Genomic DNA, 19,270 nt, shown 5'->3' with positions numbered 1-19,270 from the left:
TGTCGATCTAGGGAAAGCTAAAGGACAACCCGCCATTAACATCAAAATTGCTGAGAAAGATGCTCGAACTGAAGGGGGCCTCACGCACTCACCGCCCTCACGCACTCATGGCCCTCACACACCTCATGCACTCACCGCCCTCACGGCCCTCACAGCCCTCACGCCTCTCATGCCACTCACTGCCCTCACGCACTCATGGCCCTCATACCCCTTACCGCCCTCACCGCCCTCATGGCCCTCATGGCCCTCATGGCCCTCACGGCCCTCACCGCCCTCACGACCCTCGCGGCCCTCACAGCCCTCACCGCCCTCACAGCCCTCACGGCCCTCACCGCCCTCACAGCCCTCACGGCCCTCACCGCCCTCACAGCCCTCACGGCCCTCACTCACCCTCACACTCATGAATTTTCCTGGTTCAGAAACTCACTCACTCTCACCTCACCTGTGAAGATTAGGGTGAGTGAGGGTGAGTGAGGGTGAGTGAGGGCCCTCATGAGTGAGGTTTGCCGAGGTACGGTTATGACGAATACTTCGATGTGGAACACGCTCTATTATCACCGAAGGCGGGAACTGCCGGCTGTATAGTCACACGCATGGTGCCCGGTATTTTCCAGTAGAGAGCTACTCCGCATGCTTAAAACGCACTCAAAAACTTCAGTAGGCAAAAACGGTAGTGCGCAGAAGGTGATTGATCTATAGACCAAAATTTCGCAAAGAGCGGAAGCGTCAAGTTAAAGTGTCACGGCACTCACTTTCCGTCGTGTAGGTGACCACCGCCACGGTGAGGTGGATCTGTCCGGGGTAGGCCTCCGGCGCCGAGCTGATGGAGTAGAAGCGCGGCTGGATGAGCGGTAGCATGCACAGCAGCAGCTCCGCCGTTGGGCGCACTGACGGGAACTCCTCCAGAAGGTCCAACAGGTGAGGGAATTTGTGCGCCTTCCAGTCCTCGTACTTTTCCAGGTTCTGGCGCGAAAGAAAACAAGTGGCTGAGCTAATTTTGTTTTGGAGAAGTCACGAAGCTTCCAATTCGGTTCGGCGCGATCACCTTTGTTCCCCAATAGACCTGGAGCTCTCAAGTTTTGAACAGTGCCCCTGGTGAGCAATATAAGGGATTTCTAGGTCGCGTTTTTGCTGTGCGTAGCGTTGCGTCCTTTCAAACGCTCTATTAGTGCGCATGAACCTTGGGCAGACTTGGAAGGAGGCTAGTTTACGCCCGAAGACGTCGCTTCATGTCAGTACTAGATGGTCGCGTCCCGCGTCTATAGCGAAGGTACCTCTTTTGTGGTCGCGTTTCGTGGACGCTACAGCGCCCTCTGGCAGAGAGAAACAGGCCTGTGGCCGGGAATCGCGGTGCTGTTTACAATTGATACTGTTTTCTTGAGCGCATCTGTAGGAGGAGTTTAAGCGTTGCTTCCCCCGCCAAACCTTCGTCTGCGCGCACACGCACCGCGTGTTTTTGGTATGCAAGTGGATATCGGACGGGTCACGTATCATAGATGTGGATATGCAATCGCATGGGTGCTTTAAAGTGCATCTGAGATTTTTTTTTTAATTTGCGCAAGTTGTTTTAAGGCAACAGTAAGCATATGCATTTGTTGAAATTCAGAATCCCTTAGTGCACTTCGTACTTTTGACCTTACTGGTAGAGTAAGCACACGCGCATTAAAAGTGAATACGCGATAATAGCAGCTGCTCTTAAAAGTTAAGAGTAAACGAGAAAAAAAAGCTCTCCTAGTGCGTCATGTATTAACGCTTTTAATATTTTTTTAGTGAAGTGCTTCCCGTATTTCTGTAAACCCTCACTACTGGTCCACGATTGGCGCATTGCGACGTCGAATACATTTCGCACCTGTAAGGCACCTTTAATACTACTATAATTTCTTCTGTTTTTCATCATGCTCCCACCAAGGCTATTGAAAAAAAAACACTTTAAATGTACAATATATAAGAAGGCAGTGGAAGAGCGAGGATCGCGACAGTTAACGATGGGAAGGACGTCAGCCCGTACGGTGGCCAGTGTCTGGAGCGTCTCTTGCTGCCGAGGATCGGAGGCCATGGCGGCGAGGTACTTGAGCAGCTCTTGGGATGCCGGCGTCGTGATGTCCATGTACCGACTGAGCGCCACCCTCAACGAGCAGGGCGGCATCCGCGTGTTGTCCTGCCAGGTCTCCTTCTGTTCGCCTGCATCGGACAGTGCGCTCTTTTTTGTAAGAGCAGCGCTATACGTAGAGCAAGTTGTCTGCTCCTTGGGCAGGAGTGGCGGTGGCGTCAGAACGACGCCAAGCTCTGATTGGCTGATTGAATAAATTAGTGGGTATAGACCTCAAGGCATCTAACATTGAGGTCTACCTACTATTTTTTTTGATCAGCCAATCAGAGCTCGAAGTTCTGACGTCATCGCCACTCCTGAGCAAGAAGCAGACGACTCGCTCTCCGCATAGGAAATTCGATGCGTCTTCTTTCCGACAAACCACTTCCGAAACGGTTAAAGGAAAGCGTCTCCGCGACTGGTGCGCTTAGCGTTCTGTCCCGCCAATGCGTCGAAAGTGATCCCGAAGTGGGAACAAATGACGTCAGAAAAGCTGGCGTGTCCTGTTGTCGGATGTCGCAATCCTGGCGGTTGGTCGTAACGAAATGCACGAGCGAACGCGGAGTGTCGCTGTCGTCGCGGCCTCCCAACTTCTGACTGCCGAAGCTTCCCTGGACTGTCACACTGGAGAGCCACCTGCAGCAGAACAGGCGTCTACGACGTTCAAGCTCCACTGCTGTAACACCGCCAGGATCGCAACCGGCGACAGCGTGACAACTTTCATGACGTCATCAGGAGGAAGTCGAGGGACCACTATTCTGGGAATCGGTAAACACACCGGCTGTAGACCCGTTTTAGGCACCGTATACTTGCGTAAACCAATCGCCGCAATTTATACGGACGCAACCCGGCAAAGGATGAGGCTGAAATTGCGTTTAGACCAAAAAACAAAAATACGCTGTGCTGCGACATTGACCACTGAGGTAAGCAGACGAAACGTCACACTCAATGTCACAGCGCTGACTGTTTTTTTGTTTTCTAGGTGTAAACGTATTTTTCAATCAAGTCATTCACCGAGGTTTTATTCGCAGATTGCGGCGATTGACTCTCTGGAGAGTTTTGTATAGAAACTAGACGCAACATACTTTGAACAGTGGAAGTACTGACAGCTTAAGAGTTCTTATTATCTTATTATCTCACCACAGCCATATCGCATTGCTGCGTCAGTTAATCAAAAAGCCGAAGAACGAATCACAAATCAAGAAGCATGTTCATAACAGATCAACACCGCGTTTCTTGGGCTGTCAGTGACTGTAGTTCTAACAGAAGTCGGTCATCATTAATGCTTCATTGACGGCTATATCTTACGACATGTATACATCCCAATTCAATAACCAGATTTCGCAGATATATTAAGAAGAATAAACAAAGAGGTTAAAAAGTATATGTTTGTATGGCAGAAAATTTCGGAAATGGAGCAACATATTCGAAAAAAGTTAAAACGTCTATTTACAGAGATAGACATTACAGTCGCGAATAACCATTAAATTTAAATAGGGGAAGACCGCCAGGTTCCTTTCTATGTTGTTTTTGTCGCCGACTATTCAACGAACCAATTCGAAGGAGAACAAATAGATTTTGATTACGACGTATAGGATACCGCTTCTTTTTTCCAACCTTCTTGGCGTTTTTCTTTGTGGAAAATAGACGAGAAAAGTAGCCTCACTTTTGCTTTAATTTTGCCTTGTTATTAAGCGATTTAATTGTGGCGTTACGATTTAGCCTAATTACGGAGTTTTCACATTTCATTTTCAGAAAACACATGAGGCAAAGCTTACACGAAGCGGGAAATGAATGTTTCACCAATGCAGAGCATTTAGGAAACACTGCAGTCTTCAAGCGACAGGATACTGCACACGACTTGAATCGCCAACAAGGGGCCGTCTGCTCGAGCTGAACAATAAATCGCTCTTTTAATCAGATAAAGGAAAACCTGCACTATTGAGCGCTGTCCTTGTCTGAAAAAAAAAGACGCATAACTGCAAAATTACACTAGGTATAAAAGTAGTACTGATTGCCGTAGTATTCTGTCACTCTTTGATTGCTGAAACTATAGTTAGTTTCTTTTGGATCATCTCTAACAAAAGCGAGACAACGCAACTAGCGCAAGTGACATATGGACGCACCCGTGATGGGGTTCTGGACGATCTCCCTATACTGGACCCTGTAAACTGTGTCTGGGTCCGCGGAGCCTGGCGCGATCCTCTCCACAATGCCGTTGACGATGTCGTCTCGGTTCACGGCATAGATGCCAATGTGATCCCCCGGTGCGTACTTGAGCTCGCTCTCGTTGCTGGACTCCAGCACCACCATGATTGTCTTCCTGTAAGAGGAACCAACCTTGAACGTGTCATCCAAATACAGGGCGTTTCACTAAAGAGTTAAATTTTTTTCAAAAACAAGAACTTGAAATAAAGACGCTATTCCATCGGGATTACGTTGTCTACGGAGGCGGACGTAAAACACAATTGTCAAGTGTTCATAAAAGACTTAAACTCTGGCGATTTTTTGAGCTACCCCAAAAGCCAACATTTTTGCAATCATCGGCCTTTAACCGTTTCGTATGCTGTCTAGTACGCGAAATTGTCAATAGTTATTGTGAAATGGGCAAGTGAAAATGATGCCAAACCCAACGTTCAAATATACATGCGCTTCTCAGTGCCCTGACGTCCGTGGAAGGCAGGCTTACAGGTCGAGCGTGTAGTGTGAGAACGGACTATGCCGAGAATTTGTTCCGTGCTGCTGCGCGTGTCCTGGAGCGAGCTTCCAAAGCATTCATTTGACAACATAAAGCTGCTTGTCATGCGTTGGGGAAAAAGTCTACAGTCCAAAGATTTAACCTCTGCCTTCCGCTGACGTCAAGTTTTCATTGTTGCCAGTGGACTTTCATTTTCTAAAACAAGGTGAGACCAAAATTGTAAATTCAATAACTTCGAAAAAAAAAATATTTGGTTCAATATTTGGATTGCCATTTGCGCTGTTGGTTGGTGTGTTTAGCCAATTTTGGATATGAAAAAACAAAAAACGCCGGAGTACCCCTTTAATGAACAAGAAGTCACTTATGAACTTTTTAGCCTTTTGTTTTATTTATTTAGCATGTTTCAATTAAAGATTTGCAGCCCGTCGTTTACTGAGACTAGCGCAGTTGAGAGATATCAGAAGAAGTATATATAGAAGAAGTAGAAAAAGTATACTTCGACTTATTGCGTGGCAAACTTTGGCAATCACGGCAGCGGGAAATCAAAACTAGCTCAGAAAACGCGCGCGCCACAAGCGAGAACAGTATCGCTGCAGAAGAGGCGTCAGAGTGTGACGCTTGGCGACACGTAATTTGTTGTAAACACGTGACCAAAAGCTTTGTCCCAATCCCAGATTGGCTCGCGGCATGATCCCACGAACCTATTTAGGATAGGGCCAAAGCTTATCAAAAACCCCGAGATGTGTCTCATTAGTGTAACAATTATTTAAAGAAAAAAAAGTCAGTTATTGTATACGAGAGACGCATGTGATAACTTCTAGATTTAAATCGGCTCGCGGGAGCAGGCCGCGAGCCGATTTGGGATTGGGCCAAATGTTTTGGTCAAGTGTTTACAGCAACGTACGCGTCACATTCGGTGACGCCCGTTACAGCAACTAACACGTGTTCCATTTTGTGACGCTTCTTCGGCAGCGAAATTCTTTCCGCCCCTGTTGCGCATTTTCAGAGTTAGTTTGGATTCCCCGCTTCCGTGATTGGCAAAATGCGCCACTCAATAAGTCTAAGCAGAATTTTTTTTTCTGAGAACTCTTCACTGCTTGACTCTCAGTAAACGAAGGGCTGCAAACCTCTAGTTAAAACATGCTAGCTAAAACAAGATACTAAAAATAAATTACTGATTTTTTTTGTTAATTAAGTTCCTCATGAGAACTTTACTCTAACGTCCTTACGTACGCCGCCGTGGGCAACGTAGTCTCTAAGGAATTAGGTATTTGTTTCGAGTTTCCTTGTTTTCAATACTGTCACTCCTAAATGAAACACCCTGTATATATGCTGATATACTGAATGTTTACTGTAAGGAGATAGCCGGCGTTGCATGCTCAGCAACTTCTGCAATTTGAGTCATACAATTAGGCAGATGAGCATATAAAAATGTGATCATTCCATAAAATCACGAGATTGTTTTGCGACACTTTCTAATGTGGCACTTCAAAAGAGCGTTGGGGAAAAAGTTTATGGATTGTTGCATTTACAGTTCAAGGCGTTTATACATATTGGCATCATACTATTTGAGACAAGGAGGCCCCAAGTATGGGCCGACTTCTGTTGCCGCTTACAACAAACTATTGCGAGAGTAATTACTCACCCTCCATAAAACGGAAAACAAGAATAGAATAAAACAATTAGCCAAAAATACATTTCTCGCATTAGAAAAGACAAAAAAGTAACTTAATCATGCAGATATAACGTAGGGAGACGCAGAGTGTGCGGTGTAAGGACGCGTATATTTGTTTTACTAAATTTAAATAATTCGAATTATTAATTAATGATAATCCATTAGTGCGACCTAGTAAATTTAAATGGATTTAGCGGGATATCGGTTTGCTACACTTAGGGGGCGCGACATGGTTCTTTGTGACACTCCATCGTAACATTATGCTTAGGCCATGCAAACCAGTCCTACAACAATCTGTGTTAAAAAGGTTGTACTATACGTTTCAATAAATAAAATGGCATGCCTAGAAGAGAAATTAGCACGTTGACCATTGCACCAGTCAGTTGTGACACTTCTATTTACTCGCCATCGTTCATCGTGAGACGTTTTGAATTTAGTCAGATCAACAATTTCTTCCTATCCAGAAAATAAGTATATGTACATTTTATAGGAAAGATGCTAAAAACAGAAGTGTGAACACGTTTTTGTTTCTATTGTAATATTGTTAATTGTCTCTTGCACGTCAAAAAAACGAACTTGAAAGCTTGTTTTTAAAATTGCTTTTTTTTTTTAATATTTGTTCCCAAAGAATTTAGCGAGGTCCAGGGAAAACGTTCTCTTATATTTTTAACTGGCAGGAAAAGATGAATTGTTGCAGTTTATTAGTTATGTTACCTAAAACTAAAAATAATACTTTAATGTAAATAATGGTAGTCATATTCACTAGGGCAATTTAATATTTGTGGTAGAACTTGAGTCGTTTACGTAATCTTTCATGTTTGTTCCATCAGCTTATGTCAATTTAGTTTTTTTTTGTTTTAACAAATAATGCAGTTGGATTCACCCTGTGGACACTTGGGTGAAATCTGTAGCTAGCCTGGATAACTCTTCCATCTTTTTCGAGCCACAGAATGTTCTTTGGGAAAAAGCAAAAGCAGTTTTGCTCGGATGCATCGGAATGATAGGGGACAAACCTCACGCTTGGAGGCCTTGTGGAGTCCTATGATTAAGGCTCGCAAACCCTGAGGCACTCGACACTCCATGCCAATTAGTGGCGTAACACTCGAGGTCGGCCTGTGGGCTACTATAATCACACCATAAGAACTGGCTTCGAAGCTGGCGCAAGAACAGTTGACTACTTTAGAACATCTCCACTGCGCTCGTCAAAAAACAGCTGTATCCAAGTCGGTGTACTCTGTCTGTTAACTTTCTGTCGGAATTACACCTTCTTAATCAGCCGATAAACAAAAGGATTTCGAATATTTTTACAGCGCGCTTCAAAAAAGCTCTACCCAAATTACTGCACTGTGTACACTAGCTAGGTCTTAGTCAATCCTTTCGTGTAAACAAGTAAAACAAGTACAACAGACGAAAAGACAAATCTTAACGGAGATTCTTTTGGCCGAGCTTATGGCACTCACTTGTCGTCCTCCGGATCCCACTGTAGTACCTTCCTGGAGACAAGACGACTGATCACCACTCTCCTGCTGGAACCTTTGGAAAGGCCTGCAAGGAGGAATTGAATGTTTGCTGATTTCTGATTCGCTCACCTCAGCAGGAAATCATTTTAGATCTCTTAAACTAGTAGAGCTTAAGTTAACGTTTGTTTTGGGATTAATTTACTTTCCATTCCCAAAATTCAGGAACACGGAACGAACGTTGGATCGTTCGTTCGTTCATCTCACCGAAACCTAAGACGGGGTTCTTGTCGGTGGCCTTTCTGTCCAGCCGCACTTTGTCCGGAGACCAGGCGATGTTTTCTTCCATCGAGGGCGTCATCTCGATTGGGCCGATGCCGTCGCCCACGCAGAACACGTCGCATGCTTGCTAAAAAAAAAAAGGCAGTAGGAAATTAAAAATATAAATAAAATAGGACGCTCGCAAGTGATAGCGCTCCAATAGTTTATAGCGAAGTGACCATCAGCTCAAGAAACGTGGCGAATGATGTGCATCTCATTATCTCTCCGCAGCCAATGAGATTGCATCATCAGCCGAGAAGAACTAATGACGAAGCAGGAGGCGTGAACACAATAAACCACGCCCCGAGATTCTTAAGCCGGCAGCGACTATAGTAGGGTGTACGTAGTATTCACATCTTGTTTCCTGAGCCATAATTTTAGTTTTTACCGAAGGATTACGGGCTTCCCCGTGTCTGTGTGTATTTTTTTTTTCTATTTTGCGAAACATTACATTACAGCAGAATTAAGCTGTACGTGCCTTATATTGATCTCTTTTTGCTATTGACATACCCTTCCTTCTGAAGAATCGATTCCGTTATTTTTGTAGCGCTCAGCAGCGCGTGAAAACTACAAAGAGGAACGAGCAGAGAAGTGCGGAATTAGCGGAGGGCATTAGCGGCAAATTGTCTTGTCAGGAAAGTGCCGATAAGTATCCGCTCGAGACGTCCGCTTTTAATCCTCGTTGTGCCTTTTATTATGTCCTCAATCTTCTGAGAAACGCGAGATTTGTGTTTTGCTCCGATGCTATGAGAATGTCGAGAGCTCCTTTACTCGAACCTTTGTCAGATATGCATGAATATGTGGATGTGACTGCAGTAAAAATCAATCGTGGGGCATTATATAACTCTGAGCTGCCACAGCTGAATTCAGTGAAAAATGGTACTACTTGAAAAAACAAAGGAACAAAAGAAACAACAACGAAAATACCAACGCACGTTCGAATAATATGAATTTAGGCTAATTAAGCAAACTTGATAACTGATTGCTTTCTCTTTGTCTTCTTCAAGTACGCCTCACAAAACGAAACAAAGCCGGCACAACGTGTATGCCTATCATTGCCTGGTTTGCGAGAGACGAATGCGTCAAAAGAAGGCCGGCAGAAATCGAGGGAGAGAAGGACACGAGAGCGCGTGGGAATGTGAGAATATCAAGCTCTTGTTTGAATAATTAATGCGTAGACGCATTGCTATCTGTCTTTGTATCCAGTGCGCTCGTCCAACCCGTTCGAACGTGAACGCCAAATGTCAGACACCGGCGTTTCGCGTTCCACAAGTGCATTCTAGAATAAACGCAGCTTTTGTCTACACTGCACTGTTCAAATGTGCTAGGACGAGGAACGCCGGCGTCCGGCGTTCGGTGTTCGAACGCTTTCGACGAGTACATTGGAGCCGCCTCGGTGGCTCCGAGGCGAGAGCGCCGGCCTACGGATCCCCAGGTGGCGGGTTCGAATCCCGACCGATGTGCCCGCAATATGACGGAGGCTTATTGCGGAGAAGGCGCCGTGTAACCGAGCTTTCCGTTTCACGTCAAAAGATCCCCAGGCGGTCGAAATTAATCCCCAGTCCTCCGCTGGGGCGTGCCAGATGCCCGTCGTAGGTTCGGCACGTAAAACCCCCAAATTTGACTTTTTGAGTACATTAGAGACAGTGGAGACAAAGCCTTGCCTTTACCCCCTAATCCTTCCGATCAGAGCTCGGCATTCTGACGACTTTGTGCGCCCTCGTCTCCTCCTCTCCATCATTTTCTGCCCGTATGCCCTCTAGAAAACAAGGCCGAAGATTTGGATTTTCTACGTCACCTGCCAGAGGCCAGTACGAGACGCAAGTTGGACGCGAGTGCCGCCTCCGCGTTTGGCTGGAACTCGAGCTCGATCGGGGAGAACACAACTCTCAGCCGAATACTGACGCAACAATTTACTCGAATATCCGTGGCCCGAGCTGGCCTCCACTAGGTGACGTCGCAACTCTAGTGCTTGTCGTCTAGCCACTGATAAGATGAGAGCGGCGGGGAAGGCCCTTCAGTTGTCCCGCCTTCGGCCCGAACTTCCTCACTGCGATCACGCATCCGCGTCTCGGGAGCCTCGAGCGTGCACGCGCAGCCAGTGCACGGCCATGACCTCCTCTATACGCACACAAAGCCTGGCAGTTCGACGACGGAGCCATAGAGTGCCCGGTCGGAGACATGGAGCGCGAGGATCTGGTAGCACAGAGCATCAAAGAGCCATTTCTCGGGGAACCTCGACGTCAGTGCACAGCGTTTGCAGCAGCGAGGACCCAAAACACACTTGTTCGCTTGGGAGAAGTGTGTTTCGGCGTCTCGCCGCAGCGGGGCGCCAGTCACGTGGCTCTCCTCTCATTCATTGTCTGCCACTACCCCTTTTTCATTTCGGCGGCCGCTTCTCGTGGCGATCTGCCAGGCTTTGCCAGTATATAGGAGGCTATGGTACGGCAAAGGGAAACAACTGAGTGCGTGCGCTCAGACGCCCAGCCTCCATATAGGAGGCTGGGCGTCTGAAAAAAATACGCCCTGCCTCCTACTCACCTTGTCGGTGACTGTACGGGGAGGAACTGAGGGAGAGGAGGAGATGAGAGCGTGCAACGACGTCAGAGCGCCCAGCTCTATTGGTCTGATAGTGGGTAAACGCAAAGACTAACCTCTAACCCTCTGCCTCTCTCCAATCAGAGTAAACCGGAGCGTCGTCTGCTCCTCCCGCAAGGTTCCGTGTACGGTGTTCGAATCCCAGAGCCTACGCTAGGAGTAGACGACACTCGTGTTTGCTCTAATTGGAGGTAGACTGGATAAAGACAAACCAGTACAGTTAGAGTTTGGCGCTCTAACGACGCAACAGGCTCTCGCCTCCTCCTTTCCTTCAGTTTTTCTCTCTATAGAACATGATGATGTTAGACAAAGTCTTTCATCTCACCTCCTCGCACGTTGCGAACAGATTGGTCGTGTACTCCGTTCACCTCCAAGTTGACGACGCGGCGGAAGCGACGAGCTCGCTGAACCAGGCATTCGTCTAGTATATGCGGAGAGCAAGTCGTCTGCTTCTTGCTCAGGAGTGGTGCTGACGTCAAAACGAAGCCAAGCTCTTATTGGCTGATTGAAAATCATAGTGGGTAGGCCTCAATGCTAGAAGCCTTAAGGTCTGTTCACTATTTTTTTTTTTTCAATCAGCCAATAAGAGCTCGGTGTCGTTCTGACGTCACCGCCACTCCTGCGCAAGAAGCAGACGACTTGCTCTCCGCTTAGCTTTCGCCACGTTATCACGCTCCCACCGATATCACCCGCAGAGAGCGGGGTCACGCGACGATGGGGAGCCGGACGATCGGTCCGGGGACCGCGTAGCTTCCACACGCACAGGTCAACTTAGGCGTGATAGTACAGGAAAGTATGTACCTCGAAGACGCTCTTGGCCCATTGCCGGAAGGACTGCTCCTGGCCTCGCAGCTCGTCTCCCGTGGTGAGCTTGCAGATGCGCTCGCCGCCCAAGTCGGCCAAGATCTTGTCCACGTACTTGCCGTACGCGCAGAAGTTGGGGTACGCGCTCGAGCCGAGCCCGAACACCGCGAATCTGTGGCCGATACGGGAAACCAGATCAAAGTCGAGACGCAGATGAACTCTGTGCTGATTACAGTCTGGGGCAGCTTAAAACACGCAGGGTTGTGTCCTGTTATGATCACACTTCTTGCTTCGGGGCTCGTTCTTCGGCGTGCTTTTTAGCTCATGCCGCACTCAAGAGGTTCGGTACTTGTCACGTCCGGCCTTTAGCCACTGCTGGCCATTTAGTCCTATTCTTATTCACTACGAGAGGTTGACGAAATTACCTAAAGTTTGAATTAGCATATTGACAAGAATTCCGTCCATGTACTTATCCTTCATCTATGTAGATACGGGCCTAGAGCTTTGTCTGTATGGTGAGAATGGTTTTTAATAAGTAAAATCATGTCTTATCACGTATTCGTTTTTGGCAACATAAAACAGTACATTCGTTAATTTTGCCAATTGTGCATGCGTATCAGATGTAGCCTAGCTTAACAACGCGCTCTGATAAGTGCTGAAATAGGATTAAGTGCCCTGATACAACGGGCATATCTTTTTGTCTCTGTTCTTCTATCAACAGCCATTTTTGTTATGGCAGTCGAATAATTGGTTTTCATGTGCGATTGGCCCGCCCGCGCGGTTTGGAATAGTGACAGTTTTGACTGCCCCTTCTGCAACATAGCGCACGAAATTGAAATAATACGAGGCACAGTCGAAAAGGCAAATGGTAACTGTCATGTTCACTGTGCACTATTCATATTACAGCTCCAGCATTTTATCTTAACTCCTACTCTAGACTGGACGATCTAATGGTATATTTAATTTGATTAAAATCTTGTCGCGAAGACCGCGAGGAGTCACAAGCCCAAACACTGATGCCATCGCAGTCAGAGCAACCTTATTGTTCAAATCAACCTAGTCCAACGCATTAATAATTAGAGTTGAAAACTCGTGAGTTGTTACAGATTGTTACGAGACCGAGTTTGACTGTGAGTGAAAACTGCGCGTTCATCCGATTTTTTGCAGAGTACTTTATAGTCTATAGGGTCCATTACTTTGACCTGCGGAGATAACTGACGGATCTATTAAAAAAATTACTTAAAACGAAGTCCACCAAGTTACACTGAACATGATGTTTCACACACTCACAGCTACATTGCAAGCATCGTGATCGACCTCGTCATCCACCAGAATCGCCCCTCAGCCCTTAGCGGCCGTAACTCCGTGTGTTTTACGAATAGTTAAGACTGGTTCACTCACTTGAGACTGCTTATGACCGACTGCGTTACAACCTGTTGGGATGTATCTTACGGCGGGAGAACAGTCTGGAACGTTTGCACTATCTATGAGGTGGCACTCGAACTGCATCTCACTAGAGAGAAGGTTTTGCAGTATTTCTGAGGTCAAATGTACGCGGTATCTATTAGAAATTGTCGTTTATAACACTGTCAGAAGTTTTTTTTTTTAGCCAATAATGAAAGATTGATGGGGGAAAAATAGCTAAGCAAACGGAAATTGCGAGAGTTACACGGCTACCCCATAGCTGGCGCCAGTGTGTTCTCCTGTTGTGCGAGATCACAAGAGGCCGTAACGCACAAGGTCGTAAGCAGCCGCAAGTGTGTGAATAAGCCTATATTCTCACGGCAATCTAATTAGAACATATGAACTAATGAATGACCCAAATCGGTAGACGCGTGCACAACCCGGAGGTCAACGACGTGATTACCGAATTTCGCCGAGACCTAACCCCGTGGCAAATACGACCAATCATCAATTTAATGCGCGAAAAACTATGTAAACCCAAAATTCTGGGATCCTAAGAAACTCTTCAGCGACGTATACATATTCAAACAGTGCTGTTTCCCTCACTTCCGCGGGCCTGCGCGCCGATTCCGCCGGAACCGTAACAGTGTTTCCAGGCGAGGTTTATTAGATAATTAGATGCATTGCATCATTCACGGTCTCGTCCCGCTAATGCGCGCAATGAACGAAAGATTCAATCCTTGCCGTCACAGGGATGGAGTGTCAAAGGATCCGAGGACGACGAACTACGTGCGGAAAGACGCACACACACAAAATAAGAAATAAAAACCAAATATAACGAAACAATCTTTGTAATCCCGGAGGGCTGAATAGAAAAAAGCGGACAACACTCCTCGCATTTGGAAATGAGTTTGAATAAGTTAGGCCAATTGCAGGGCAGAGGCGCAACGCACAGCCAGGGTTTCGGGCAGCTTTTTTTTTTTGCCCGAAACCCTATTGGGAGAATGGGATATATCTGTCTCTCATTAGAATAATAGATTCAACGTATGTGCCACTGATCCTGCTCTAAGGGAACTGACGGCAAGTGAGAGAGTAACAAAGGGAATTGTATAAGACAAGACCAGAGGGATGGAGTAATTATTTCACAAAAGACGTACAGGGTCGACTCCAACCAGACGGTGCAAAGAACGCGGCCCCACCAACTTCCGAAAAGGTTGGGGAAGCCGAATTGTGGTTTATTTTCCTTTCTACAAAGAAAAGTAAAAAAAAAAACAAAAAAAAACGTGATAGCATGTTAAAATTAGTAAGTAAAACAGGAATTCCCCATCATCGAATAATGAAAAGTATACGGTGTACAAGTCGTTGTTGTATTAGTATTTTTGTTTTATCCTCAGACTTGACTTTGAAATCTTCGTTAGGCGATTGAATGGAGAAATGGAGATGAAATGAAGTTATATATAACACTATAATTTAAGCCATTAAATATTTGTCCAAATAACTAGGTTATATAAAAGTTCAAGGAGCAGATGTCTAATGTTCGAGCCATGCACTGAGCGATACGTATCGCAGTTGACTAGATGGTTCGACGTCTAATCTCCTAAAGTTTCTCTGACGATTGAGCGGAAAATAAGTCTAGCTCGCTCCATTTTGATTATGTAATGAAACGGCAAAAAAATCTCGGTCTCTAAGATAAACGTTCATGTAACATAACTTCTGAAACGGGGAATAGTGTACTACGTATACATGCATCTATGTGAATTTTTTTATGTTACAGCGTTTAAGTTTAGTTGTAATTAACATGAGTGAAATATAAATGTTGAACGTTATCGTGATAATGCAATTAATGAAACGGTGCAATCGAGCTGGACAAGAATAACAATAATAATCCCCGGAGAAGGGAAACAAGGGGGACAAAGGACAAACAGAGATCTTGAAGCACAGCTATAGTTGACTGGTGCGCGACTGAAACGATCCGCCTGGTCCTGGTATCGAAGAAAGGACGTCTGCATTTCCAGTGGAGCGCTCTATCAACTAGCTAGCCAGGAGCTAGACGTCACTAGAGCAAACGGATTTCAGCAGGCGACACCGGTCTAACATCGACAAGGGTGAACAGCCTGCATTTTAAGGTTATGATGATAATGCAATTAACGCAACATTGCTGACTGAGGAGGACAGTCGTCTTTTGCTTCATCGCCCCCAGAACCTGAAACTTGCATTTTTAAACTCTATTTGATCGCTCACCGAAAGTTAGCTTACTTCTTATTTTCACAAAAGATTTGCTTTCAATTTCAGGTGGGCGATCTCTTGGGATATTACGGTGGAAAGTTAGTAGTGTGGACTTGTCCCCAGCCATATTACCCTACACTCGAAAGGCAATCATTCGAACTAGAACCATCTCAGAAGATAAAAAGATTACGAGTATGTCGCTTTTCTTCTCGACAATAACTTACACTAGATATGGTTTATAAGGGTTGGCAAACTGTATTTCCAACTATGAAGCATAGCAAGAAGCGATAATTATTTGAGAGTCGAGAAATGCAGCCTCCGCAAGGAGGGTCCGACTGGGTGTGATGTCGCTTTTCGCACTGCACCTTGTTATTTTATCAGTCTAGTCGATAGACGTTCTATAAGAAATATGGTGATAAAAAGTTTATCGGGATGTTTAGATAGAAAAGTTATAGCATTTCTATTGTGTGTACTTTGTAGATTTCGTTTGAAAGCAAGTCTATAAAAAATCGATTGAAAATTGTCGATACGATATAACTGGATAGGAAGTTGAACGAGTCGTTAAAATATCTGAAGGATTTCTATATATGGCCTGAAATAATTTTTGTGAGGAGGTACATACACTAATGGTGTATTTCCACGAGAAACGAACATACTGGACCATAGAACACAATACATATCCTTAATAAAACAGAACTTTTTTATTTTATAGCTGACTACACATACAAACAAATATTAGAATAGAGTAAATATTAGAATGTTGCTGTTCGCAGCACGCGCTGCGAACAGCAGCAAACAATATGACGTCTCTTGAATACTTCCCTTTATTTTACATCCGTTTCAACGGAACATTTGTGTTTGATTTACCTCTAACCCTAGTGTTGTAAATTACAGTACATTTCGCGCTCTTGAGTCGACTGTGCTGAGTTCGTGCAAGTCGAGAAGCCTTCTACCGATTTGATAGGAGTTCCTAGTGCGGATTACTGCCGGCTCCGTAAACGGAGCGCGCAATCACCGGGCATCGAATTAAAGTTACGGCTACGCTTAAGAGGTTAAGAGCCAAACGTTGTTTCTCAGATTCGGATGGCGCAGTTGTTTGCACGTTTCTTCTATCCACAACGCAATCTCGGGAAGCACAGTGATTGCCGGCTGCCACTTGATTTTATAGTGGTCGTTACCAAATCGTTCCAAAAAGCGTACAAAAAAAAATATTTTCAAAATTCAAAAGGTACACACGTACTGCTCCTTCAGAACGGCGTGTGCGATTGTCAACATCTGTTTGGATAATTACGCATCCAAGTCATGCTTCAACTTTATGCTTCGTTCCGCTCGTTCCACTAATTAAATGCATTATGAAGTATTGTCGTAACAAACTTTGAGCATTCGCAAAAGTTAAGCTTTTTGGCGGGCCCCGATACAACAACCACTCTTACTTTAATAGTATCGACTTTCTATCGGAGCGCACGGAGAGCCAATAGGGAGTTTTCGTAGACCGCGTTTCCCCCTCCGCTGAACCCCCCGCACCGAGCAATCCGCTCCTGCGCCTGCGCGCTGATGGCCTTCGCTCTAAAGTTCCGTGTATCGTAGCGGGTTGCGGGGAGCGTTGCGGGACGACGAGAACGGTATACGAAAACTCCCCAATAGGGAGTTTTCGTAGATCGCGCCGCCCCCTCCGCTAAGCGTTCCGCAACGAAGTTCTTACTGCGCCTGCGCGCCGATAGCCTTGACTGTGGGGTTCCCGCTATCGTAGCGGGTTGTGGAGGGCCTTGCGGGACGGCGAAAACGATCTACGAAAGCTCCCTAATAACTACAATCTACGCAAGGACCTTCGGCAGATCATTAAGCCGAAGGCTTATGCTATACCTATCAATGATATCTGTGAGGTGACACTGGGCCCAACGAGACCACGTGTACGCAGCGCTCAATGTTCCCTCGCAGACTACCCCATTTCTACGCACAGACGCTATTTCGGCCACATCATTCGCCGACGTATTTTCGTAGGTCGCAGTGAATGAATTTCGGAACGTTCTGAGATACGCACGGACGTTTCTAAAAATGTACACGGGATAATTTGATTTCAATGTATCCTTGACTTTCAATTTCGTGACGCTTAATGAAAATTCTGGTTACAAGTCGGATGTTTTGTCCAGGAGCCAGCTGTGATGTACCGGGCGTGCGTGAGAAAAGGGAACCGCGTTTTTCGGCTAGCGTAAATAAATTACTCATAGCAGAAAGCTAAAACCCTTGAAGAACATAATGCTAACGATTTGTATAGAACACGAAAGTTTGAGAACACGACGTTATTTGGATCAAAAGATAATTGTGAACGATGAAGCGTTTTCCATAAGCCTACGTCAACCTAAGCCTAACATCGTCAAACAAGAAATGACACTGTGGGTGGGTGAAGCATATATTCCAGGGAAAAGAACGTGTCACCAAAGAAAACACAATATGCTCCTTCCCCCCCCTCCCCCCCCCCCCCCTTTTTTTTTTTTGTTGCTGGAAAGCGTTTTTTACTGATATAAATGCAATATGTGTCCGCAATCTCTGTTCTTGTTTTAACATTAGGTTTATGTGGGCTCATAGTGAAATTTCATCTTTTTCAATTAACTTTGATCCAGGTAGCGTCATGCCCTCAAACTTTCGGATTGTATTCCAACCGCTAGCGTCAGATTCTCATGAATTTAGAGCTTTCTGCGATGCAAAGTTTATTTAGGCGGACCCGAAACACAGGGTTTCTTGTTCTCACGAACGCCGGGTGCACTGCATGTGCAAGAGGTTTTGTTCAAAGTTTTATTTAGGGTAGTCAGATGTTTCAGAAGATCGCTCTACAGCATTTTCTGTGAAACTTCTGTCGCTAATGCCAAACTTAATTTGAAGAGCCTTTTGCATCAACAGCATCAGCACAATGTCCCGTGGCGAATTGAATTTTATAGTATGCTTAGCTATTGTCAGAATCAGGTTATATCTAGGTAATATTGGGCTTTCTACTACACGGTCAGTTGTTGAACTTTCTTATTGACTAATGTAGTAATGGCATAGTATTCACAGAAATTGTGAGAAGAGTGCAATCTTGACGTTCCTGAACTCATGGTGAATTTCTACATACTTAACTACAAAATTCGGGTGTGTGCCTGTCTCTTCCCGCCGAGCAAGTAGAGGGCTTTTCACTTCGATCTACGGTACGTGAATTGAACTCACGCATTTGAAAGAAACGGAGCCCAAGAGTTAGGTCTAAGGCACGAAATGTTTACATCAAAGACGTCACTGCAATACTGAGTTAAGAGGTAAGTATTTCCGGCGCTGCAGGCAACGCAGCTGGAGCGAGAACTGCGTTGACACGCGACGCGGTGGAGTGGCTTTCACAAGACGCCACAATGCAGCCGAACCGGGAGGCGTAATCAACTTGGTAGCTACCCCCCTATACCTCCCTATTCCCTGAGTGTCAGTGACAAATGCGCCCAGCGAGCGTACACCATTGACCCTCCCCCCCCTCCTCCCCCTTTCCTTACAACGCTTACTACTACTCCTACTTGGTAGCTCGCCAACTTTGCGGTAGCTGCCGTTTTCAAAAGGCTTCATCAAACGCTTTTTTTTTTCTTTTTGTCTTTAGCAGTACGGAAGAAATGCGTGCTTTAAAATGCGAAAAGAACATATACCTGACGTTGCTTAGGGGTCCCAGGTCCGAGGTTTCGTGGGCCGGGGGTGGAGACCCGGTGTCGTTCTCTGAGGCGTTGACGCTGTTCTTGCGCACGAAGGACATGGATGTCGTCCTGGGGGGAGGAAACCACAGCGCCGTGCCAGTCTGGGACAAGCCGTGCAGCAGCGGCAGCAACGCGGCAGTCGAAGACGCGCAAGCGAAGGGCGTCGCCCCACAAAATGACGAAAAGGAGCACGGGCACAGGGTCCCTCAAAAGCATACCGGGATATTGTAACAAAGAGGATGAAAACAGCAAGCGTCTTTTTCGAATGCCCGTCGTCCAGCACAAGCTCGTTGC

The 19,270-nt window shown here is 45.8% G+C and overlaps 1 protein-coding gene across 1 annotated transcript in view; it reads right to left on the bottom strand.

Annotated features, from left to right (window-relative positions):
- The window catches only part of LOC8028726 (nitric oxide synthase-like protein), a 324,794-nt gene that overhangs the window by 12,625 nt on the left and 292,899 nt on the right, over nt 1-19,270 (bottom strand). Inside the window, exons 15-21 of the mRNA XM_029985989.4 lie at nt 18,932-19,045; nt 11,640-11,814; nt 8,187-8,328; nt 7,923-8,007; nt 4,216-4,412; nt 2,009-2,181; nt 753-963 (exon numbers count right to left, since the gene is read on the bottom strand). Of these exons, the coding sequence (XP_029841849.2) occupies nt 753-963; nt 2,009-2,181; nt 4,216-4,412; nt 7,923-8,007; nt 8,187-8,328; nt 11,640-11,814; nt 18,932-19,045 (1,097 nt within the window). The remainder of the gene's footprint in view (nt 1-752; nt 964-2,008; nt 2,182-4,215; nt 4,413-7,922; nt 8,008-8,186; nt 8,329-11,639; nt 11,815-18,931; nt 19,046-19,270) is intronic.

The sequence above is a fragment of the Ixodes scapularis genome, unplaced genomic scaffold, assembly GCF_016920785.2.
Source record: "Ixodes scapularis isolate PalLabHiFi unplaced genomic scaffold, ASM1692078v2 PGA_scaffold1__304_contigs__length_218370807, whole genome shotgun sequence".
In the NCBI taxonomy this organism is placed as follows: Eukaryota; Metazoa; Arthropoda; class Arachnida; order Ixodida; family Ixodidae; genus Ixodes; species Ixodes scapularis.
The sequence above is the reverse complement of the archived record's forward strand: the minus strand, read 5'-3'. Positions and strand labels throughout refer to the sequence as shown.